Below are 26882 nucleotides of genomic sequence, written 5' to 3' on the forward strand. Positions count from 1 at the left end.
CATGAAGCTATTTGCTTTTTTTAACTTTAATAACATTGCTCTAGACTCATCTCTCTGCTTTGGCTTTTAATTCAAGTTGACATGTAGCGCACAGAGTTTAAATTTCTTAGAATGAAATGAAGGTTTGCACTCTCAGATTCTTAACCTAAAAGGAAAGAATTGTAAATTGCTTTTTGTGCTGTGCAAGGATACAAATCTTGACAGACGCAGCCCTTGTAAGGACAGGGGCGACTTACTGAAGGGTCAGTTTGAAGCTGGCTTGTTAACATTCATCTGTTTCCAAACGGGCTCTTTTAAAAAAAACTACAAGATAACAAGCCTACAGATCAGAGATCATAACAACACTATAAGACGTCTATAAAACGGAGAAACCGAAAGCCAACAAATTAGACACGACTACCGGGGAGGCCGACTGACAGCTCCCAGATCACAGGCACAGATAGCTCAGTGTGCTGTCTGTCCACATCAAAGAGCTGCTGATCCTTACAAGGTCCCAGGTCCTGGAATAACCTGCAGCAACAATCAGTGGGGGTTGCACCACCACCACGGGGAGATATCAAAGCCAACCTGCATTGCAAACGGTGTTAATAATTACTCCTATCATGGGGGGGGGGGGAGGAAAGCAAAAACAGTGTTGTATATTTACCAACTACAGCTAGCAGTTCTCACTATACAGATGGTATTTTTTTATTTTGCTCTTTGGACTGCTGCCTCTAACCTGTCTTGTTAGATCGATACTGGGTAAGCTGCGGTGAGCTGAGGTGAGGAGAGCCTGAGAGGGAACGCCGTCAAAGACGAATGGTTGGACGTGGAGAAGATGAGACGAGGCTAATTTCTTAGCCTTTAACCTTTTTTTGCTTTTGAAAAGATGCTACTTAGCTAGCCTTTCGGATGCTAAGATAAATAAGTGCAGAACTCACTGACAAAGAAAACAAGCAGGTTACGCTGACCAAGGTGAGGCTCTAGAGTTCATTGAAAAGCTCTGTGTACATTCAGAGGGCAACAAACTTTACAGTTGATAAAGTCAAGGCTGCCCTCCGTTGCCCCCTCTTTTTTTTTTGCTTTCCAACCACCAGCCAGCACAATAGTGGGCTAACAAGCTGGACACGACGACCCTGCTGTGAAATTGTAATCCTGGAGAGGCAATTTTATAGTGTACCTTTGATATCTTGATGCGAGACATTCTCAGCCAGCAACCCTCCCCCCCCCGCCGCCCAGCTAAGAGATGAGGTAGATATTTTGCCTCTGTTGTGCAAAATCTATGATGTGAAATGATTTAATTAAGATAGGCCGAGGAGTCATAATTAATTCTGCCTCTATTCGAGTCGGGTTACTGTCAAGAACACAGGGAAACCGGCAGAATAAATCACAGTACAGTTTGTGTTTGTGTGTGTGTGTGTGTGTGTGTGTGTGTGTGTGTGTGTGTGTGTGTGTGTGTGTGTGTGTGTGTGTGTGTGTGTCCTCTATCTGAAGTTGTAATGTTGTGGAGCCATAGTTACTGTATTCTCCCCGAGCTGACAGAAGAGTTATGTCAATTCTTTTGGAAGAGGAAGTGTTGTTAAAGTGTTAGTCAGCCCGCTGGCAATTTTTTTTTCAGGCGTCCCAGATCAAACCACATTTCAGTCCAGGAGTTTATTACGTGTGTCAGTTAGGAGCATCCTCTGGGGAACGCTGTCAGTGACAAATACGGAATTGAAGGATTCACAGCGAATGAGCGCCTGCCAGGCAGGTTTGTGCACAGAGGACCTCTAAACCGTTTGACGCTCTTTCTCCATAACACTTTCTTTTCTCTCCAGCCTCTCGAGACTATTTTGGGCCTTTTGTGGCCAGTGTTTAGTCGCCTCTGGTTGTAAAAAGGATGAAATGAAGAATTATTTCAGGGAAGCCGTTTATACTTTTCTTCTCAGCCTGAAGACCTTGAGACAGAATTCATGTGATAAAATCTTTTTTTTTTATTACTTTTAAATTACAACTAGATAAGGCATTAATAAAAGGATATAAATATCCTGTTACGGTACAAATCTCTTATGAACGCTGTCAAATTTAACATATAGATGAGATATCATCGATGTGATCACGTGTCCTTCACATGTCCTTCAACAGAGACCAAGTACGTTATATTCTCTAGATGTGGACACTGACAACTTAGGGCCAAGAGCCTCATTCATCAACCATTTCTGAGTCGACAGAAAAGTCCAATAGTAATCCCTCAAGCTGCAAATTCTCTTTGCTTTCTAGCTTTGGCCAACACGCAACAACTGTCTTATTATCAGGAGACGACAGGCAATAATGAGTATGGCCTGAGCCAAGCGACTGCTGCTTTGAGCTTTTAAAGAAAGAGCCTAATTAAAGGCTGCTTTGTGACTTTTGTCACTTGTTTTGACTGGTGATTATAGGCCGTTCATTGGGGAGGATTCGTCAGCTATTTGCGGGTGGCGCCCCACCTTAAATATCATCTTAGAGCTCTGCTTATGTTGTGCTGAACCTGCATTTTCCCCTCAGCCAGTCGCATGATCTCTCGCTCTAATTTGCTGAACAAATTCCTTCACTTTCTGCAGAATCTTCTCACGCTAATAAGGACGTCTCATCAGCTGCAGTTCAGACACAAATGAGGCACTTTAAATAGGAAGACTCCTTTGCTATCTTGTCTGTGGTTTCCTGTAATGAAGTACCCGGGAGCAGGATGTCCTTGGCAACTGAGGACAAGTTCAGCAGTACAAGCCCTTTGCTCTTTTGAGCAGATTTGACAAATAGCAGGGCTATATTAGCCCTCTGCTGGTTTAGAGCATCTTCTAAATCACCCCTTCACAACTAATAAATGTGTCGGAAAAAAGAGTGGCCTACTGTCATATTTGGGCCAAGCCTAATTGTCCCACTAATCTCCCCCAGCATTAAATGACCTGCAGTAACTGCGTCCCATAGGGCAGGCTTACCCCACTGATTGGGGTACTGTTCCCTTTGTTTTGCTTGGCATATTAAAACAGCATAGGCTGCTGATGGAAAGCCTACAGAACTATTGGAAATGTAATTAAAGGCTAGCAGCAGCTTTTAAACGGTTGACTAGTGCAGAAACAAACTGCTCCGTCAGACAGCAAAAACTTTAATACATGGAAAATGAGTGGCTCGATCGATAAGCAGGGCGTTATTTCTTTTGTAGGGGAAATTCAATGGAAGACAGGAATGGACTGCTTCACTGCTCGCATACTGTTTCTCATTTTCGCAGCAGAGAGAAACATTTTGTGGCAATATTTGCTTCTGAGCAGACAAATAGAGACCTCTCTGTAAGATATAATCATTTGTCAAGCAATTTCATCTTTCATTAAAACAAAAATAAATAGCTGCTGTAAACTGTGCCGGCTGCAGTTGAATCTCTTGTGCTGTGGGGATATGAGGCACAGAGGAGGAAAAAATAGACATGTCAAATGCTCCTCAGGTGTTGGGGTGAGGGTGAGTTGAGAAATGCTCCAATCAAGTTCAATTATTTGAACTTTGTCACACTGACGGTGAACAGCCTATTGTCCTGAATGGGCCTGACAATCACATTCATCATAAACCACATAAAATTTCATACATTTTTTATACTGACATCGTTCACACAACACTTTTCCAAACAAGCTGGCCTATGGGGCGAGTGATTGAGCAATTATCAGAAACAGATTCAGCAAGCCCCCACTGCGGCCTTTTGTCCCCACCATGAGCTGGCGGGCTGGGATCATTAAAAACATTTTCTCCGTGTGTTTTCTTCCTCCAGACCTCTAGCTTTGTAGCTGGTACACAAGCAGGAATATACAACACCTACAGAACTAGTAGGAGTCCATCCCTAGCTGTCTGTCTGCACAGAGAAAAACACAACACCAAAGTCTATCAAACACCGTCTCACTGTGCTGCCTCCGATAAATATTCATGATAGCAGCTTGAAAACCAGCTGTTTTCCTCCAATTAAAGGCGGCAGAGATGCACCGTTTTGGAAATAAATTGTTGCTTTTTTTTAATTAACAGCTCGTGCTACTCGTCTCGAAAAACAACTAAAACAACGCAGCAGCCATTGCAAAGATTTATATGTAAGAGACGTGATGAGCACATGTGAATAATGAGGGGAGCTGCGCCCCTGGGCCTACAGACCGCAGGATCTCTAAAAGTGTATTACAGGCAAAGCTGCCTGCAGGGCATAAGTTTACACACCATCAGGGCCCAGCATCTGGGATGTTTCTTAATGTATTTTTGAAGATGTGGAAGATACAGTGAGGTGGCATGCTAGGTAACAGATATAAAGTTGTAAAGCTCCCTAGTAACAACTGTTGCTTAATAATGAATGCATTCTTTAAAGAAAGGCAGATTCAAGGTCAATTCACTTTAGTCTTTTCTTTTCTTTTCTTGTTTCAAAGTTTTCTTGAATTTGCTGTATTTAGAGTGGGCTATGATTCTTTTACATCTTTGTTCATCAAAATCAACAGAGCACAGTTTAAGCTTTCAGAATGACCAACATCAACTGATCTTATTTACTGTCAAACTTTTAAACTTCAGACACTTTTTTTAAAAAGTCTGTGATAAGGTCTCAAGTAACACTACTGTTTATTTAAAAAAGAGAGCAATGTCTCCCGGTCCTCAAGTGATGTTAGCCTGGATAACTCCTACAGGGCTTTCACATTTGTAGAAAACGTTTCTCACTCAGACTTCACCCGGAGTTTCTCCTGCCAGACCCCCTAGTATTTTTTCCACAGCAAGTCCGAGTGAGCTGACGTGAGAACACAGCAGGATATTATCCGGAAAATTCACCTTGAGCCAATGGGAGAGGGGGGGGACATATTGTCATTATAGCATCGTATAGCGGACTCCGTTGTTTCGTCTGCTACTTCTGTGTATTTTTTTTATGTCACGTCTTACCTCAGTAGACCCCCCCCAACACTATTAGCAACACTGTAGCAATGACTACAACAGGAATCAACATTTTGCTCTGTGTTCTATTGTGCAATTAAATCGCATGCAAATGAATCTCAGATTTTCCACACAAAATTATAGAAAAAGGAAAAAAGCGCTGTGATTCATCTTCATGGACCTTCCATTGCTGTCACCTCATTTTGAGGAGAGACACTCAGGTAATGTAGCATACCCGGAGAAGGGAGGGTTATTATCCTATTAGACCCTATCAGACGGATGTGAATGCTGTTCTGGTTACAGATATTGAACATCAGCCCAACTAGCAGTGCGGAGCAGATCAAATCAAGTCATCAAAAGATCCTTCTCACATCAAAGCCCTGAGCAGACCTGGGCCACGTGCCTGAAATACCAACAGTGCCCAAACAAAAAGCGGAGCTGCCAAACGTGGCCCAGCGCTCAGACGGCTGCCCACTTCAAAGGCTGGGATCCGCTGTCCAAGGTCATTACAAGAAGGTATACAACCCAAAATCACCAGCGGTCAGCGAAGGCGGACAGAGTAGAAACCACAGAGGACTTACCATCAGGAGTCTGCGCCGGAGTGAAGTGAGGAGGTTTGTCTGAAAGAGATAAAAGAGAGAGAAATGGGTTTTTAGTTTTCAGGGGATTCAGACCTCCCAAGGGTAAAAGGCCAAGTAATTGAGTTGCTACAAAGAAAAGAGTGGGACATTCTGACTGCAGGCATTGCTTTTCAATCTAACACCTTTGGATGCAACGACCAAGGCCCTGCAGGAACCCAGCTGAGCTAATCGACAGCAGAACATGTTAGCACCAGCAGTAACATCGCTGTTTTGAAAGTCTCTCTCATCCCAAACCACACAGCGTGACTTCTGATACATGAGAATTGAAAACGGGGGAAGGGATCTTGTTTTTTTTTGGGGGGGGAGGTTAAAAAGTGTGAGATTTGAGATTTCAAACACTGAAGACACACTGTGCACCAGTCAAAGAGCTTACCCAACCCCCCCTCCCCCAAACACATGCAGAAGAAATCAGCCCCCCTCCCCTCCCCCCCCCCCACCATAATATATCAAATGACATCATGCTAGTCTGCAGGTCGACACCCAGCAGACCATGATATAATGCTTGTTGGCTTGTGGGAACCATAAAACAAGACCTGTAGTGTCAAATGACTGAGTATGGAGAAACACTCAGGGGACAACTCTCATGAAACCTGATGAAACCTGAGCCCTTTGCCGTTTGTACACCTTGGTGTTTGGAAATTGGGTCATTCTTCACAATGCAATGCCAACGGATGAGTAGATGTAATGGGAAATAGGCTATACTGTTGTACTAAAACAAAAAGCAAGCAAAAACAGAATCAGCACTTCAACTAACATTTACTTCCACTTTTCTATTAATCCGATGATTATTTTTTGAAGCTCAAAATTGCCCCAAAAATACTGAAAAAGCAATTTCCCAAAGCCTTAGGGAATGTCTTCAACGTGGTTGTATCGTCTGGCAAACAGTTGGGAACAAAAAAAAATCTTATTTACAAAAAAACTAGACGGAATGAAACAGCGAACTCTCACAATTGACAAGCTGGAGCTGGAATATGTTGCCATTTATTTGCTTTCGTTGATCCCCTATTCATATTCTGCTAGATTAATGTTCTGTTGGTTGGCTGATTAATTAAACAACTAATCATTTCAGCACTCAACAGAAACATGAAGTGGGATATCTGCCTGTTGGTTAGCTTGGCAATTATGCAAATGCTAAGCAGACATAATAGAGGTGGCACAAAATGATGCAAAGCTGTAAACAAAGTGAGAAGATAGGCATTTGTTCAGAAAAGGAAAATACCCACAAGTCAGGATTGTATTTGGTGCAAATGTAGAAGTGAGAAAATAGTGCAGTGTAGACCTGCTCTTTATGCAAATTAGGATCTTTCTTTTTTGTATTTGGTGCTTAAAGAAAAAGAAAAAAAAAAGATTGACGTGTAGGACTGAATTTCTAAGCCAAGGCAGATATTTATTTGAAAGGAAGTGTAAGAATTGCAGGTAATTTTCAATGTTTGTTCAAATCTGTCCATGCTCTGTCCGTGTTTTCTGTGACATGTTGTTGATTAGATATTAAAGATAAAGTCTGGCCCAAACTGAAATATTTTTAAAAAGTAAACACGTGCTAAAAATGTGAGAGACCCCACAATTGATGACTAATAATGATAAATTTAACACTGTTGTACCAATAGTATGTGGAGACGACCGAAACAGCACACCACACACTGAAACATTCACCGACTACCACAGAGTCAGAGTCATGACTCTGAAAACAGTCAAATGCAACTGTAGGGTATTTAAACATGGCTGACAACTAGGAGGAAGTGACTGTGTGACTGAAAATTTTAACGTACAGGGAAAAAAAGAACGCTAAAGTGGAAGTTGTGGGGACGGGGTTGACCTGTGACCTGCCAAGGAAACGCAGATGTAAATTAGCTCTAAGCTAACTCTGGTACAACGCAAAAAATGGCAACATTTACTTTCCTTTACTTACATAAAAAAAATCTAATCTAATCAAATGTTGCTGTCCAAGCATGACGTCAGTAAAAACTCATTCAGTGCGGATGTTGTTCTTCTTCCATCAGCTTGTTGCCAAATTGGCTAACGTTTCATTCCAAGTGACAATCCACAGAGTGCGTCCCCGGCTGTCCTCGGGGTCCCCCACATAGGAAAGGGGATCGGATTATAAAAATTTAACATGTTTGAAATTTACATTCTGAAATCCATGAGGCCCCAATATTCTTCTTTACAGACTGGATCACTCTTAAATCTGATGAAAACCACCAGATTCCTCCTCCACGACTACAAAAGTAATTTTTGGAGGGGGAAATGGGCCCAAAACTGGCCTGTTTATCCACTGATCTATCCGCTTTAATGTGAAGGTCAGACACCTATACCGACAGGAAAGTACCCGAGATTATAGAAAGTATTATAGCAAGCTTTAACTTATATATGGCTGCAAAACAATAAAGAAAAGTGTGCCTCTACTTTAAATACAACAAAACACAGTCAAACTAAATGCATCTGTTTCTCAAATAAAAGAAAACCATTGTCACCACTTCAGCAAATGGACATCTCCCAACACAACGTTAAAGAGACACACCGTGGTGTTACACTGGCCACAGCGCAACAGGCCCCTGGAATACTAAGCACGACCTAACCAAACCACCATCTGCGCTTCTGCAGTCAACTTCTCTGTCTGACTCACCGAGCAGAGCCCCAGTGAGTTGTCAGAGCTGCCTGTACTGAACAAACACACCAACACACACGTTCAAAACCGATGTGCAGCAGACCGGCCGTCTTTCCGATGCCTCTGTGCTGGGAGGGATAATGAGGAAGATAAAACACATCACATCAATTACCCCACTAACTCATTTAAAAAAAAAAACAATTTCACGAAGGCCCCCGTCAACCACAGCGCCGAAGCCTTCCTCAGGACTTCTGCGATACCCGTCAGCGTCCCCCAGGCACAGCTGAGTTTTAAATTTAGGCTCACTTCAAATTGCTTGTCAACAGCCAGGGCTTCGGGGGAGAAAGAGAGAGAGTGTGAGGTAGAGAAAAATGAGGAGAGGGGAGAGAAGAGGCGAGGCTGGTGTTAGAGGTGAATAATGAAGTGTCTGCTGAAGCTGTTTCCCAGTCAGTCACGATGGTAACTGATTTCCATCTGGGGGGGACTTCAAGAAACGCAGGAAAGGAGAGGAGCCGGAATTGGCATGAGGGGAATATTGGAGTTCTGTTTAGAGAGCATACACTTAAAAAAAAAGCCACACAGGCTGTATTAACTGCCTCCCATTTATAAACGTGTGTGAACAAACACAGACACAGATAGTCGTTTTATCAAATCGAGGCAAATCAGGAGAGTCTGACAGCGAAGGTGCCGCGCAGAGTTAGGTGAGACTCCGGAGGAAGCTCAATGATTTCCTCACATTTCCATAATGAAAGGACAAGATAAGGTCTTTCTGTAAACACATCAGCTCTTCCCATCTCCCTTTGCACCTGGCAAAGCGTGCGTGATTTCACATGCCTGTGTGAATGTCCCAACATGGCCATCTTTCACGCAATATCTTCAGCCGATCAATACGTGTCTGACTGTGACATTTAGCCATGTACGGGGGAAGAGCTGTGTGAGTGTATGTGTGTCACCTTCCCCCCACTTTAGTGTGTCTGATGTATCGTCGTACAGAATGATAAAGCAAGAGTGTGTCAGTGTGGGCTCCGTTTGCAAGGAGTGTGTGTGTGTGTGTGGGGGGGGGGGTTTACAAACTGTGTGCGTATGTGTGTGGGCATGCTTCATCCCATATGGTGACAATAGAAATTGTGAATCCGAGGTTGCACAACTCCACTAACACCCATCCTCCCACCAACACATACACACACACACAATCACGTCACCACTAGCAGCACTATCACTATCCCATCCAGCTGTCCTTGTGGCCACATGGCGAGGGCTCTTGGCAGCATAATAGAGCCTCCTTCTCACTTCATCAATTTCTCCAGCGCACATTTCTTTGCACTCGGCCGTCTGAGAGGTGAAGATTGGCCCACTTTAACCCAGTTTGTATTAAATCTAATACAACCTGTCTGGCTGGAATTGATTGGGTAACAAGGTGAGGTTACAAATGAACCATCCCTCCGCCTGGTCGCCGACGTCTTCCAATTAGCATGACGAGGAACGACTGACAAATATGATAGAACGACACAAACCTAGAAAAGAATCAAGAGACCTTTTTTTTTTTTGGAGGGGACAAATGCAAAGAGATGCATCCAATGCAGTCGCATGCTCGGGGCGACAGGACTTTGCCTTGTACATGCCTGAAATGTCAACAGCCTGATAACAGACTAACAGAAAGTCAGAGGAAATGGAACAACAACCATGTAAGAGCATTCACAAAGCCTCTGCACAAATTCCATCTCCAACCCAATTTGGCAGCATGAAAAAATGACTGTTAGGACTGTGTTTATTTACTTATTTTCCCACTTATTACAACACCCTCTTAAGAGATTATGTGGCACAAATCTTGCAGAGCCCACTTTGCAGAATTAAGAGGAATGTCACCTTTAACACAGACTAAACTGGCAAGGCAGTCAGAAATAGGCTTTTCTAAGTCTCTACGAGTGTGAGGGGAATAAACAAGTCGGTGTTAAAACAGGCAGGAACATTTCAGAAGGCATGACCTGGAGGTGACTTGTTAATGAAGTGAAAAAAGAAGGTTGTATGTTGTGTTAAGGTGACAGGTGAATGTCTGTTTCACTCATGTTGTGGGGGCAGATTATCACCCCTTTAGGGCTAAATGTGTCATGAGTGGGGCTGAAAATCACATCTCAATAAGCACTGCTTGAAATTTTTAACTGTTTTGTAGAGAAAAAAACAACAACTATTCCACCAATCATGTGTTTTGACAAAAGACAAACCTCTCTTGTCACAACTGCTCTCAGAAAACTCATTGCCTAAGGTTATACCGTGATGCCCATCAGCAAATCTGTAACCGGTAACAAAGGCTCACAAACATTTGGTTCTGCCTCTTAACGAGCTTCAAGTTTTGCTTTCAATAAAGAGTTCCACAAAAAAATAATGCTGTGGGAGCAGATGACGGGAGGGGCTGGGGCTTTCAAGGCCAAGAGACAAATTTTCATCCTCCAAAGACATTTAATCCCTATTTAATACTTCATCCCGCGGTTCAAAGTAAATGCCAAGTCTTTGGAGACGAGATATGATGCAATTTTGCGAGACTGCAGACACAGAGTCAAGGAAAAGGGAGGCTGGTGCTTTACTCGTTCTGATGTCCCTACTTAACGTGCAGATAAGGCTGTCATGAGAGAAAAAGTGAGCTAGGGTTGGAGGGAGGCCTTTTGTTTCAAGAAGGTAATTTAATACAAGACACTTTTAGGATGCATCATTTTTTGTCTCATAGGGCCAATACTTTTTAAGGTTTTGGGGGTTTTGGCAAGTTTTCTGTTGCCAAATGCTGACTAATACATGAAGGACATAGAAAGTGCTTTTAAAAACAAATCATTAGCTTGCTTGTTGAACAAACGTACAGTTGTTGAGGAACAGGAGCACCGCGAAGCCCAGTGTGGACGTTGCCAGCAGGATCAGACAGATGTTGCAGGGGATCATGAAGTAGCGCACCACCAGAGACACCTTATGCTGGTACCTTCGTTCCTGCTCTGGTGGTGTTGGCGAGGGATAGTGGCACCCGCTCATGCTCCACTCCAACGACCCCCTCCCCTCCAGGGTGGAGGAGATGACGGGCCGTGGAGGGCGGCGAGCGCTGCCCAAAGACCCGTTGGAAAAAATGATGGCGGTGGGGTGAGGGCAGAGGATGAAGATGAAGATAAAACAAAAAGCAAAAGAAGGTGCGTAATGGGACGGTGTTTCAGCTGTGGTTCCAGCGGGGCACCGTGGCGGGGACCCGGTGACTTATTCTTTCGGAAAATCGCAGCAGGACGTTTTCAGTGGTTTCCAAGCAACACATTTTTTGAGGTAATAACATCCATTTGGTGAAAGAGGACAGCGAGGGGGGACAGGGACTCCTACAGCCCCCCACCTGTCCACACGACCTCCATTCTGCCGTGCCCGTCGGGGGAAAAAAAAACAAACTAATGGGCTATGAGTGTGCAAGAATGTGTGTGCGTGTTGTAAAGTGGTTTATACTTACAGTGCAAACATGTGTGTGGATTTAAGTGGGTGGTGGTAATGTGTTTTGTTAATGTGTGCTGGTGCGGTTTTTCACATGTGAATCTGTGTAAGATGCACTTAAGCCGGTAATTAGTGCATTAGGATGTGGGGGGATTTTGGACAGTCAAATATCCACACAGAAAACTTCCAAGCAGAGCGACAGTAAATCCACAAAAGGCAGCGATCTCCTTTGGTGCGACTGACCCTGGCTGGTAATTAAATGGATGTGGAAGGGGTCCGGAGATGCAGGCTCCTAGAGAACCCCCCACCCGCCTCCTTTCCTTGTCAAAAGCCTCTATAAACCAAGCCAAGGTCTGGTGCTCACAAACAACACGTGTCACAAGTATTTCCGACGAAGGGACAGCCGAGCATCTTTTTCAGCCTCCCTGTGGCTTTTGCCTTTGGGTCAGCAGGGATTAGCTTCTCTCCTGAGCCATGATTTACCCGATGTGCTACTAACTCAACACAACTGCTTCTTTGTATCCACTGGTCCGGTGCTTTTAGTTTATGGTCCGGGAGCTGCTGTCAGAGTGGAGAGATATACGACCACGGCGCGTAAGATCCGTCCAAACCTGACACCGTCACTGGAGCAACTTGTATCGGCCGTAGCGTGATTAGCCTGATGGCTGGAAGGCAGCTGGCTCTCCCTTCGCTAAACCATATGCTCTGGGGTACGCAGAGAGGGCTTGATTTTCCTTCCCTTCTCCCCTAGCGTGCCTTGCCACTCCTCCTCGGTTCAATAACCTTTATTCCTGCCCACTGTCATGGAGTTGGTGAGCATCTGCCCCCCCCCCACCACCCTGCTGGTGCACTGTGGCTGAAAGCAGGGCAGAAGAAGTGTCAGAGAGGGGGGGAAAGTTGGATGCAGGAATGATCGCAATCCCCACTAGACCTGTCAGTTCACAGCCGTCTTCCTTTTCCAAGCAGCTACAGATGAGAAGAATCTAAAAGCATAAACTCATGGAGAGAAAAGCCTGTGGGTGATCACAAATCAACCAAGGAGCTCGAGGCGGAGATTTGTTGGGCTTTCATCCCTCGTGTCAGCACCCTCGCAGAGAACTCCAACCACATAATGAGAGGAAAGGGTTCTCATTGCGTCTTGATCCTCGTAAGACTCTGGGCTGATTCAACCTCTTTTTTTTTTTTTTGCCTTCCAGGAAAGAACTTGTCCAGTTTTTTCTCTCTTTCTCTGGTTTGTCCTTTTACGCTTCCACAAGCATCCAGTCCCTTTTTCACCACATTGCCGGCATCCAGAAGTGCTCTAGGTTTCCTGGTTGCAAGGATTTATGCACCAGCTCTTCCTCTGTGGGGATCCAGCACTCACTGGCAGCCAAAACAACAAATTAGGCTCCGGGTATTCATCGTGCGCTTAATCCCCCAGGCAGCAGGTAGTGGTCCCAGTGTCAGCGCACTCAGTCAACCAGCTGTAGTAAGGTTGAAGTGAGTAAATGAGAGAAGTCATCGGACAGACAGGCTACACAGAGAGAGAGAGAGAGAGAGAGAGAGAGAGAGAGAGAGTGAAGTAAACAGGACTGAGGACCAGTGCTGGCAAAAGGAAAAGCAGCTCCTGACACTTCGCTTTTTAGAGGAAAACAACAGCGGCGTGTTGCTGGTTTCCCAAACACTCTCCTCCTGAGCGCTCCTCTCTCAGCCCTCAGCCGGCGGAACGGATGAGCGCATAATGAGAGAGCGAGCGAGATAGTGCAAGAGAGAGAGAGAGAGAGAGGAGGGGGGAGTGGTTGAGGGGCTGTCTTTAACAAAGACAGAGGGGAGGAGGGGTTGGAGTTGGGTGAGGGAACAGGGAAAAAAAAGAAACGAGCTAGAATAAAGGCTTTGGGGAATAGTACTCGAGTCCTGTCAGAGCGGGAAGGGGGGGCAGCAACAGTGCAGCAGCTAAACAAAAGAGGGCCACAGTCTTGGAAGATGTCAACCAAGTCCTCCATTTGTTTATAGCCTAATCAAAAGAAAGTCTCTTCCACAAGAGCTGGGGAATTTCCACAAAGATTTAATGAGGCAAACTGAGAGAAAATAGGCCTGGGGAGGGAGCGAGAAAGAAAAACTTAAATACATAAAAGTCAATCACGTATTGAGTCTCTCCAAACAGCCTAACCCACTTGTTTTTGACCGATATGCGCAGTCAGTGCATAAATAAGCCTTAGAAACACTGCATTCGTTCCACACTAACAAGCCAATACGCAATTAATTATCAATCCCATTTGGACGTTTTTTTTCTGACTCACTTTCATGGCAACTACATCTAGGTTTCTTTTTCCCCTGTGTTAAATAATGTGGCAAAATGGAGTAATCAGCACATCTGGCAGATGATCTGAAGCGGAAACATTTGCATCTATTCCATAGCATGTCATTTGTTTCAAAGCAGTGCATTAATGTTTTTTTTTCTAATGCGATAATGAGGTCACAATGAGGGGTGTTTACGCTGTTTTTTTAACAAGACCGTGCATCAATACCCACTTTGAACAAACTCGATGGCACCAGGCAGCAGATGCAAGGCACTATCAATCATCAATTATTTATGGTTCTTTTTCACTCTCTCTATCTCTGTCTCCATCTCAGCCGTTCATCCCCCCACTTTGGGCTTCATACAAGGATGTGTACAGGCATACACACATACTCGGCGACTTAATGCATCCACAGAGGAATTGCATGAATGCACAAACAATTGCCTCTTCTAGAAACTAGCACATACATACAGAAAAATGGTTCCTTCTTTTTCTTTGTCTGTCTGTCTTCAGCCTTCGACCTTACACAACTTGGACGCACACTTCAACAGTCTACCTTGGACCACACTCTACCACACACACACACAAACACACACACACACACACACACACACACACACACACACACACACACACACACACACACAGGTAGGTATCTTGCTGCCCCTGAAGTCATTTATTTCTTTGGACAGAGTGTTCATTCCCAAGCCTCAGCTGAGCTCTGTGTGGGGGAGACCCTTATAGAAGGAGAGCCAGGGTTTCAGCCTGCCTGCTGAGGGTCAATAGTTCACCCCCACATCATCAGCAGCAACACAACCCATAACAGAGGTGTCTCCGCCTTTTTCTACGCTTTGGAAACCCAAGACAGTCCACATCAGCTCTCACATTGCATAACAAAACCCTGATTGATGTACTGACTGAAAAGAAAAAAAGAAACAGCTGCTGTCTCATTTGCTGCCTCTCTTTTGTTTCTCTTTTCACTTTAAACCATAACTGTGTCTTTTTCATCATGTTTATCGTTAGAGGATGAGGGAATAGTGGGTGCAGCGCGAGGTTAAAACAATTACAATACACAGAAGTGCATTACACAGTGTGACCATGAATAAAATAAAAGCTAAACTCTCCCAGCAGAGGGAGGTAAGGAGTCAGTCCAGCACTCTGCTTTGACGCCGAGCACGACCCAAATAGGATCTTCCATCGACATCAAAGCTGAGCTGCTTTGATCCATTTTTAATGGCACAAGTATCGCACAAGGTTAACATCTCTCTCCGAAGGCTCTGAAATGGCAATTTCCATTAAGGAGCCAAAGGGGCTGCTCTCCTGTTTAATGGTCTGGCAGGAGTAAGAGTTGTTAGTGTGTGTGTGTGTGTGTGAGTGTGTGTGCAGTTCTTAAAGCAGAGGGTAAGAAATTTGCCTAGTTCAATAACTGATTGACAGTGATGCTTCAATCAGAGTGTGTGTGGGTGTGGGTGTGGATGTGTGTGAGAGTGTTTGTGTGCAGCCCAGCGCACATCCAGGTTTTCTGGCTGGCTGGCACTGATCTCATTGCGCTAAGAGAAAAAAGTTGTTGCCTTTTCTGAATGAGAACCCCTCCTCCAAATAGCTAAAGAGATTGAAATGTGAAAATTAGTCTGTGAACATAATGAAATCAATAAATCGGGGCGCCGGTAGCATAGTGGTTAGTGCGAGCAGCCCGGGTTTAAATCCGACCTGTGGCTCCTTTCCGCATGTCTATCCTCACTCTCTCTCTCCCTGATTTCAGACTGGATCCACTATCCTATCTCTCCAATAAAGGCACAAAAAGCCCACAAATAAATCTTAAAAAAAAAAAAAAAATACTCTGCATCAAGGAAAGACGTTGTTTTTATATTTGCATCATCTCTATATAGAATACACAGAAGCTACATTCCAGCTGCTCTGCCACAGGTTGGAGGATCAGATAATCTTAAATAATATTGTTTCAACTGTAGAATATTAGCAGGAGCCTAATCAGCATTGTTTTGTGTTTAGAGTCACTTTTAAGAGTGCTATGATGTAAAGAGCAGAACATGTTCATGTGAATGATGTGTCTAACCCACACATATGTTTGGGTCTGGATTCTCCAGGTAATGGCTTCAAAGTGTCTGACAACATCACATAAATGAATGATCCCTATCAGATTGATCTTGTAGTTAAATAAAGTTATTTCAATGCTAAGCAGAGAAAAGGCCGGTATATCGTCTCTCAAAGGAACCAGACTCCTTTGGAAAAAAAAGCCTTGATTTATCTTGACGAACTCCTGATTTGCTTATCTACAGCTGTCTAGACATGTTTTTTTTATTTGAAGATTTATTTTGAGGCTTTTTTATTTCCTTATTACATAAATGGATGGATGGTGGATAGAGTTGGAAATCAGGGAGATCGATAGAAAAGGGAGAATTTCATACTACAAAGGAGCCACAGGTTGGATTCGAGCCTGACCGCCCACTTGGACTAATATTCTGCACCGTCTGTCTCGTGGCTGCAGACTGAAGGAATCTAATTAATTAGACTAATTTTTATTTTTTTATTTTTATTTTTTTACAAGAAAGCACTTTGAACTACCTAATGTACCATCTGTCTACATTATAGAACTTCAAGATATTAATCAGCTGTTCATCTTGAGTCTGGTTCTGTTCGAGAAAGCCTGTTAAAGGTCACATAATATCCTAATTTTCAGCAAGTTTAAATAAGTCTCAGAGCTCCCCAAAACATGTTTGAAGTTCTAAATCCACTCTGATCCTTTATTTGATCATAAATAAGATCTATAAACCCCTCTATTTCAGCCCTGCTCAGAACAGGCTGTTTCTGTACCTTTAAATGTAAATGAGCTGTGTCTGACCACGCCCCCTCTCTGGAAGGGCTTTGAAGGCTTGGGCTTTTTTTGCACCATGCCCCATTGTTTACGGTGAGAAGGCAGACTTAGAGGACAGAACAAACACTTAGCTGTGGGAGTGTCACCTATCTGGGGGAGGGATTACTGCCCTTGTGATGTCATAAAGGGAAAATCTCCAAACAGCCTGTTTGATCACACATTTTCTGAAAAGTGGAGCAGGCTAAAGACGGAGAGGATGGACTTCTCTCATAATTTAGTTTGCAGACAGATAGGGACACATACCAGTGAGGAAAACATGATAAATTATATATTGCATAGTATGTGACCTTTAAAAGGAAGTTTTTTTCCTTGTCACCGTTACTTGCTAAGTGTTTTGCTCATGGTGGATTACTGTTGCGTCTCTATAAATAATATGACAACGAGCACAGTACAGGCCTGCTCTTTTTGTAAAGTGTCTTGAGATTTGTAATTAAATGGCGCCTAAACAAATACATATTAATTGATTATACTTTCATACGCTCATTTGTGATACACGACAAATGAGAAAATAAAGCCAGTCACCCTCCACAGAACTCTTTCCTACAGACGACACTCAAATCACTTTATATCAAATTTGCATCAACAACAATTTAACTGCAGTGATGATTCACCGACATGTTAAATGTGACAAAGCACCCACGGGAGGGCTCTCTCAAAAATACTTTCAGAGCTGATCAAATGAGCATTACTTAGTAATTAAACCTGTTTGTATTACATAACACGCTTATTTCAACGACCCATTGACGGTCTCTGGGTAATTTTCACCTAAAGTTCACCTACACAGAACAATCCTGGATCATGAAAGAAGTACCAGTTCTATTTTTCTGAATCTTTCGTCAAATAACTTGTTTTTGGTAAAAACTGTGTGTCAAGATCTGTGGCTAAATGGAACATCAGCAGCTTTGTACATTAGAGTGTATGAAAAAAAAAACCCACTGTAGATGAATACACCAACATCCCATTAGAGCGGGATTCTGTCCATTTTTTTCAAAAGCAGGAGCTATCAAAAGCAAAGCTGTTGCCTTCACTAATGGCATTGGAGATCATCCTTTCCTGCTGTCCATTGTAAATGGGGTTTTTAATGATGTTGATAAAAAAAAAATAAAAAAAAAAAGTCTGTCGGAAAATTTTAGAATGGATTTTGGTAATTGCTTGCACTAAAGCCTGTCTACTGGCCTACTCAAGAATTCATGTGTGCTTCATTTCCAAGTTAATTCACTGATAAATTTGTCGCATTGGGGTTTGTTTAACTATAGTTGCATTTCTATGGTTGGATATTCAGTTTGCTGCTATTCCAGCCAATGAGGTTTAAAAGCCTAACGAGCATATGTTTACAGTAATTTTCAGTTTTTGTTTTGCCCTGCTGCCCCATTCTATGTCCATGGAGTGACAGGTCTTTAAAGGTATCTAATTCCACTGGACCTATGCACTCATGGACACAGATTGTGCTTTCAGAGTCATTATGTGGACATCAGAAGGCCATGTTGAATTCTTCATGTGCATCGAGCCGTGCTGCCTGCTCAGTGGAGGGAAGCCAAGACTCCTCACCTCACCCAGCAGGCTTCAACAGCAGGATGCTAGCAGGTGGGCCAATTGTCTCGCCACGGTGCTAATTCCAATCGTCATAACTTGGACTTCACTCCAGCACCCAACGGATTCTCAGACTTCCCTGTCATCAGGTCTCCAGACTGAGCAGCACTTTATCTAGCAAAAAATGAGAACAGGGCCTCTTACAGCTGTGCGTGGCTAACAACATTTACCTCGGCTGAAGTGCAACTCAGGAAAAAATATCAGGAGGCACAAGGATAAATAAACATGAGGGACAAAGCCAAGATGCTTCTCAGACTTGTGTCATCATGACAACCAAGCATCAATGCTGCGACAGGAGCATAAAAAAATATTCGACAGACGTTCAATACTTTTTTCACACTCTGCAAGCTGACATTACAACTGTGCTCGTCATAAATTATCAAAGTCTATGAAGCTCTTCTAAGGCCGGGCCAAGAATACAAACCTTTTTTATTTGTTAAAGCAATTTTTTGATAAGATTGCATAAAGCACAAAAGGAGAAATTTCACAAATGTTCTTTATAAATAACTAACATTTTCATAGTGGAAAGACTTCAGGATATTCTAAGATTTTCATGTGTGTACCAGAGTGGGCAGAGATCAAATTCAGATACAATCTCGTATTCAGTCTCCCACAGGGGAAGCAGATTTTAACAACACAGAGATTGAGATTGAAAAAACAGCCAATGGTTATACAAACACAGATTTAAAAAAAGAAAATGTTGTGGTGAGCTTCTAACTGTCTCATTGAATATCTGTCAACAGTAGTAAGATAGCTAACCAGAGCCTGTGGATCTAGAGGGTTTACCTTTGCTTGCCAACACAATCTGCAGCTCCATCTCCATGAAGTCTACCTGTGGCCTTGGTCTGAGATAATTATCGAGACTTTCAAATCTAATTGTACAATCTAATTGTTTCTCTTGTTATCTGGGAACCCTGATCCATGTGGGACCAGTTCTGGAAGTTGAAGTTTGAACTGTAAAAACCCATCATATTACTATGTACTGGTCCAAACATCTGTTAAAGGAAGAATATGTGATTTTTTTCACACGTAAATATAATAGAAATCAAGTATATCCTCTGAAAATAACTCTGTGAGTCGTGACTGTCTACAATGAGTGTGACACCCGAGTTTTGCTGCGAGCAAAATAAAGAGCGCTAGCATTAGCATGCTAACACAACAATACAGCGCGAGTTGCTTTGGTTTCATGCTGGTGCTCAAGGGCGACATCTGCTGGATCAAAAAGTCGTCTATTCTTCCTTAAAGGTAACAAACCAGTTGTCTCCTCAGATTATTGGAGCGGATAACTTTGAATATATTTGCCCAAAAACCCTTAAGCCCCCTAGAGCAAAATTGTATGAAGTAAAAGAACCTGTCTGTCTAAATACCGCCTAACACATCACGTCAATATCTCCAAGAAGTACTCAGAAGGGTTGAGTTCTTGTGACTGTGAAGGCCAAATGAATGCGTCACATCATTTTGATACTCATCAGACAGTTCAGAGAGCCCTTATGAATCATTCTCATTAGCATGCCTCAAACCCCAGCCCTTAAAGGCTTTATATGCAATTTTTTTGATCCAGCAGTTGTTGCCCTTGAGCACCAGCATGAAACCAAAACAACTCGCGGTGCTTTTCTCTAGTTCCTCAATTTAACAAATTTTATTTGCAAGGGGAGGAGTCAGCCGGACGTCCCGGCGATATAAACAAACTGAAGATAGGACTGGGAAAACTCTGAAAATATCACAGACAGTGGGACTCGGGTGTTACACCCATTGTAGACAGTCATGACTCACAGAGTTATTTTCAGAGGATATACTTGATTTATATTACATTTAAGTGTTAAAAATCACATATAAAGCCTTTAAACATAGACTCAAAAGAGATTTAGCTTAAAACACTCCAGCCATGTCTTTAGACTAAACATGAAAGTTTTCTTTTAAATGTATGACAGGTTTTCATTTCTCTCTTCATATTTTAGAAGGTGTGGTGTCTGATTTGAAGTGTTAACATTCTTCTCATGACAACCCTATTTGTGACTCAGTGAATGAAGGTACTATGGTGCAGCGTTGATGTAAGTGTGAATGAGCGAGTTCCCACTCTGGTCGGGCTCCACACATTGTGACTCACAATGTGACACATCGCCCGGTGTCTGATGTCAGCTCGGGCACACGATGACGTTGATAGCAGTGAGGCGCAGCCCACAGCTGAACATGAATGTTCACAAATGCAGGTAGGATCCATGCGTCCGGGTCATCGTGACATCTGGTGTTTGGACAGAATATTCACGGGTCTAATCTCTAATATGGCCTTAATAGTCGATTAATCTCTATTTACAGGCTGCATCAAAATATGAATATTTAGTCCAATTATTCGCTTATTGTATCCCACGAGTCTGGATGATGATATTTGTATTTTGTCCCACTTCTAACTATCAGTGCTAGTTATTCCAACACAGTTAGAATAATCAACATTTTGCTATTAGTATTATTGCTGGAGGGAACTCGCTTTGTAATTGCACTTATAAAGTGTATATTTTATGGGCTGATTATTTCTGCTTTGCATTCAACTTAGAACAGAGCTAACGATTAAGCATACAACAATATGTTTTAGCTCTAGAACACTGTTCAAAAAATATGCCCAAAGAATATAAGGCCTTTCATGAAGATGTGCTCATAAAGTTTGCTATTGGCTTTTACTAAAATCCTGGGCATCCCTTGCACCCCTCAGCCAATCAAAAGGAGCCTCCAGCCAACAAAGTCCACCTGGCTACACTCAACACTTCTGGCCACATTAGCCTTTTCCTCCCACTCCGCATCCCACGCTGCCATGAACTGCTTTTTCAGCCCTCGCAGAGCCAGCTTTTTCGCCCGGGGACTCATCCAGGACCTGTCCACTGCTGGACATTCAGTCTGCTCTCAAATGGTGGGGATGGTGTTCCTCGCCTCTAGGCTCATCTGGGGCCAGAAGATATGGATCCTCAGCCTGAGGGCTAATGTTCTTGGCCCTTCTGCTTACTAACCCTCCACCTTCCTCTTTCTGCTGGTCTTCTAAATTAGGTGGAAATTCAGGAGGAGTAACATGTTATCGGCCAGCTTTGACTTTCTTGCCAGCCCCTCCTGCACCCACCACAGTGCCCAAACCAATAATGACGACAGGATGTAATATCCTCCTTGGTCCACTGCTTTGCCCTGTTTATTCAGGGCTTCAGCACCAACATTTTCCAGTTATAGCCACGTAGGAAATTAGTAGACAGTGAAATGAAGACAGAGGGAGATTGACATTGCATTAAAAAAAGGGTGACAGAGAAAGACAAGGTTTGAAGAGAAGAGAGAGCAACCTGTGAGCTCGGGGGCTGGAAGCAGAGCTAGTGGAGAGTGACACTTCTCCATGTGGCTGGCATATGGAGCCAATTGTGGCAGCAGCGCAGGAAGGCTATGAGGCGGGACTCAGAGGAGGAGTGGCTGGCTCTGACACCTTTTATACAGGAAGGGCAACGCTGAAGGATGATACAGATGTCAGTCTCTGGCCAAGTCAGCCATCTGTCATACAGAACTAGCCAAGTTACAATGGCCTCGACATACTGAGTGGTAGCAGCAGGACACTTGTGATGACCAGTCATTAGAAGCTGGGAGCTGTCTTTTTAGCACGGCCAACAGCGGCTAACCTTGTATGAATGCAGACAGAGGACAGAAAGATACACAATTAGGGAAAGTTTTATACGATGTTAATACTTTAAGGGAAATGTGTAAAAGTACTAAAGTGTTCAATATAGCTTTCCTTCTTTTTTGGGACTGTCTGCACCAAAAGTATGACCATACAGACTGCCAACAGCTAAGCTTACTATGTCCAAATTGAAATTATAAATGGGCTGCAACCCTGATTTACCTGGACTTCTTCCATCCAGCACCCTAGTCAAACCTCCAGAAGAAGTCGGAGTGAGCCGATGCGTGAATGTATTGAGTAATATTCAGTTTCATTTTTGAAACTTGTATTTTTGGACAGACATCTAAATAACAGAACAGTGAGACCAAAATAACTTCATTTCCATACGGTCCTTTAGGTGTTTCCATTTTTAGAACTAAATGCATCTTGGGAGAGATAAAGTGTGTATACAAGAGTATTGAAAATATGTCGGGAGGAGAGAGACTAGAGAGATTTTAAACTGGAGCTTACTAAGTGTTCTGTACCACAAAGCGTCTTCAATATGTGCTTGTGGGACAGTTCAGACTTTGACTGACCCTTTTCCGTCTTCTTTTCCCTTTTCGTCTCTGTTGATTTATTAATTGGGATTCATATTCAGGAGACGCACACGCATACAATTTGCACAGGGTGAATTTATTCCCGTTAATGTTGACTTCATGACTTTATGTTTAACTGCCTCTAAAATTACAATTTATGTGCAATCTGAAAACACTTAGCTGTGCCAAGACAATTATTGTTTTGATGATCCAAAACCTTCTCATAAAATAAAGCCCTGCAGCGATATGAGGAAACCATGAGGATGCAGTAATATAATACAAGGAGCAGGACTATGTGGAAGCCAAGATTCTCAACAGTTAGTGAGATAACATGCATGCTGTAAAGTCACATTGAGGTGTCGTTTTAAAAGCTAACAAAGCGATGGGCCATGGGGAATATGTTGCAGACAACACGAGGGCAGCAAATGAGGCATTTCTTTATCATTTCTTTCTAATAAAAGGTTTCAGTTATTAAAAGAGCTGCACATCTGAAGCAGTCAGATTCCTCCTTCCTCAAAGCTTTGTTTTCTACTGTACACTGAATCCCCTGCATTGAACATCAAAAATCCTGCTTTTTCCACAACATATAATTACCGTTGCCTTTACCTTTGTGTAAGTATAGCGTGACGGATGAACATATATCGCTGTGACATACACACACTGTACACAAGCAGATTTACTTGATCGGCTTTGTCACATCAAAGCTGACAGTGACAAGCCATTATACACTGGGACCCTTTCATTTGCATTTACAGTAATGAACCCGCTCTCCTCCCTCTCACTTCCTCGTTCCTTTTTCTCTCGACCCGTCACCGGCTCATGGTGGCTGCACATCGCGCTGCGTCTCCTCAGATAGAGCAGAGAGGGAATATTAATTGGCGAGCAATACCCCCTTTTTTTGAGACGCAGCCCATAAACTCAATGTCTATAAATTATTTATGTGTCTAATCAGACGCCATGCGCTCAAGTTATTCTCTCAAACATGACAGCCACTGTGCTATTCCTTCTTTTCCCCCCCTCTTCGTAAATAATTCTGGTTCCTTTTGGTGGGAGTGCAGTCAGATAAAACTGTGTGGAAGTAAAAGGCCTAATCAAAACATGGTGCCACACTGACGAAATAACTGTTTTCTAGCTGCAATCACAGCCGGGAAAACGAATGATCTCCTTAGCACCAGGTATTAAAATGCATCCCATGTTCCGATGGTTTCATTCTGAGAGACTGAAAATGGATACAGTTCAGGTGTACACACACACACACACACACACACACACACACACACACACACACACACACACACACACGCACACACACACACTCGGCAACACAGATTTTAGCAGCCAGGTGTGAATGAAATGAGTCTGATCCAATAGGAATGCAGGCAGTGATTATATAACACAAGGATTCAACCAGGAACTGCTGACAAATCAAGCATCTAATAGAATTTAAGAGAATGTCAGCTTAAAATCAATGACCATTTAGATCATCGATGTGACCATCCATGTGAGGCAGGTCCAGGTTTCCATAGTACAAAGAGGAACAAAGATGAGTTTGGGGTTCAGAGGTGATGGGTCCATAGAACAAAACTCAGGACTTTCAGCCACAAACTTTGAATTTAAACCAAAAGTCAACCTCCTAAAAATGACCTACAAAATGTTACTTCACTTGAATCAACTAGAGCAGTGGTTCTAAACTGGCGCCAGTAGCCCAGTGATTCGTGTGCGCACCTAATGTTTAGAGGCTATAGTCTTCTGAGCGGACGGCCCAGGTTTGAATCTGACCTGTGACACATTTCCTGCATGTCATTCCCAACTTTCTCTCTCCCAATTTCTGGCTCTATCCACTCTGAATATAGACATAACAAGCCCCCCAAAGAATGCACCCAATACCCAGTACCATAGATAACGTGAACATAAAGTTGTATTTGAATCAAAGCACCATCAAGACACGATCTGGACCAAAGCTGAATGTCGACCATTGCAACCACCAACACCACCATTATCAGCATTCTTGCAGAGGTAAACCTGACTCTCCTTTCCTGGTTGGCCTGTGCTGTCCTGTGTTCAGATCAGGGGTTAGCAAGGTTAGCGCTGCCATAGGTGGTTTGCAGTTAGAATCAAACCAAAGCCTGGGAAGAGGACCATTATCGAGTGTAGACAGAGGAGAGTACCCGGTAAAGAACCATCATCACACGCCCCGGGCAGCAGACAGACAACAATATACCCTCCAACAACCCTGAGACCTGCTGTCTGTCAACCACAAGGCTTCAGCTGCTGCCTTTCCAGTCGCACACTGCTCTGAGACACACACACACACACACACACACATTTGTACAAGATAAGCACAATGACTTAGCATTCTTACTCAAAACTGAAGAAAATACTGAGACAGACAGAAACATTTCTTCCACTTCTTCAAATGCCAAAAGGTGCTGCAGGGTTAAAATAAATGGTTGACTGAAAATTTCTTTAGAGGAAAAAAAAACAAAAGGACAAGAGAGTGGAAATGGGATGGTTCAATGGATGTTTTATGAAATTCTTTGTCAAAAAAAGTTTATGGCCAGAAAAAGCCTCAAAAGTATATAGCTGCACAAACTGTGGGAGCCAGTTTAAAGGACTTACTGATGTTTCATGACCTCCCTTTTATGCTGTTCACAGCGACAGAGTCATTTAACTCACTCACCAAGACTGTGATTAGCAGGAAAAAACCCAGGTTCAAACTCCTGCTTTGACAAACATCATGCCTGCTTCGAGTGTCCTTGAACAAGATTCTTAATCGCATCAGGCTCTCCCGTGCTGTCCTCTAGCCTGACCTCTGACATCCATCTTTAAGGAGACAGCAGAAAAGAGATTCTCTCCGCAGAGATCAATAAAGTCTCATTCTGGCTGATGTTGGGTCACAGCAGAAAAACCTCAATCTTCCTTCCTGATTGGCCTCAATTTAAGCTTTTTACTCGTGTGGACAAAGGTGGCGTTACAGAGCTTTCTCAAAGAGCAAAGCAGGCTTTTAAAGCCTTACAAGTTACTGTAAAAACAATTCTGCTTTTTGCTGGTTGAAGCTTCAGGTTTGAAGTTTGGACAAAGAGACAGAATATTGTGGGTGGTCAAGAAATATACAGGGGTAAAAATTCAATTGTATAGCACGGAGTGAAAGTATATTGTACCCTTTATGATTCAACTATTTCATAGCATTTATGCTAACCCTTTGTGTAAGGTTCAAAGTCACATCAAATATAAAGTGTAAAGAGGTTGAGGCATTTAAAGGTTATTCATGAAATACTACACTAACGCAACCCCTTCTGTAAATCTTTGCATATATACCATTAATCACAAATAGATCAAGCTTAAGGTGAATCCATACGTGTTGTAAAATATATAACATGTTCATACTGAAGTGTATTGATATTTTCTTGAAACCTTAGTATCCTTGCACACTGCAAGGCTCTATTTGCTGTAAACTCATAGAAACCCTCAGGTATAAAATGTGTTTATGAGGTCTGCCTTTTGCCCAAAGCAACCTGGAATAGTTTGAAGTTACCATGTGCCCTTGAGTATGAGAGAAAAGGCACGTATATGAACTTCATGAAGTGGAGGCCGAATGGACAGATGGATGGACCCTGCAGTAGAAAGCAAACTCAGATTTCTGCACTAAGAGATACAAATCCATTCTAATAGAAGAGGGGGCATGGAACCAAAATCAATGTACAGTGACTCAATAGAAGGGGGTAACAGTACACTTCTTTGGACCCCTGATGAGACCTGTATGTGAACGTGTATGGATTTCTGCTTGTCCTTCCCTCATGTCCATCTGTCTTCATCTTCATTAGCTTCTGCACTACAGCCAAGATTCAATCAGGGTGTGAGCTGTGTGTGTCGACGTGTCAACACGTCTGTCATCCAGAAGTGGCGGGGGTGGAGTCAGGGGGAGGATGGTGGACTTGTTTTTTTTTTTTTTTGAGAGCAAATGCATGACAATGATGAGCTTGGCATGTCGCCGATGCAAGAAGCGGCCTCATCCATTATTCATCTGGGTAACAAACTGATAAACGAGGTAAATGAAGAGGAACAACGGCAGTGAAAATCATGCCGACGGACCGAAAGAGACACTTAGAAGCCGGCGGCACCAGCAGCATCCTGAGGTGCATGTTAATTTGCAGTGGGAAACAATAAGGTCTGGACACAGGGTCAGAGAAAGCAGCTTTGAGATTTCTTTAGTGCTTGAGGAGAGTGATGTAGAGCAGCAATGTGCTTCAAAAATGGGATTTATTTTCCCCCACAGAAGAATGTGCTCAGCTAGAAAATCCAGGTGTTATAGCAGGGAATCACATCTCTGC

General features: G+C 43.1%; 1 protein-coding gene across 11 annotated transcripts in view; it reads right to left on the reverse strand.

The window, feature by feature from the left end:
- The window catches only part of agrn (agrin), a 285753-nt gene that overhangs the window by 171756 nt on the left and 87115 nt on the right, over positions 1 to 26882 (reverse strand). For 9 of the 11 annotated variants that reach the window (XM_065961336.1, XM_065961337.1, XM_065961338.1 and 6 more), the window contains one exon: positions 5457 to 5495. In XM_065961336.1, coding sequence (XP_065817408.1) covers positions 5457 to 5495 — 39 coding nt within the window. Of the gene's footprint in view, positions 1 to 5456; positions 5496 to 10970; positions 13259 to 26882 lie in introns of those variants that run through there. The other 2 variants (XM_065961342.1, XM_065961344.1) reach the window with 2 other exon arrangements.

Source organism: Labrus bergylta, chromosome 12, assembly GCF_963930695.1.
Source record: "Labrus bergylta chromosome 12, fLabBer1.1, whole genome shotgun sequence".
In the NCBI taxonomy this organism is placed as follows: Eukaryota; Metazoa; Chordata; class Actinopteri; order Labriformes; family Labridae; genus Labrus; species Labrus bergylta.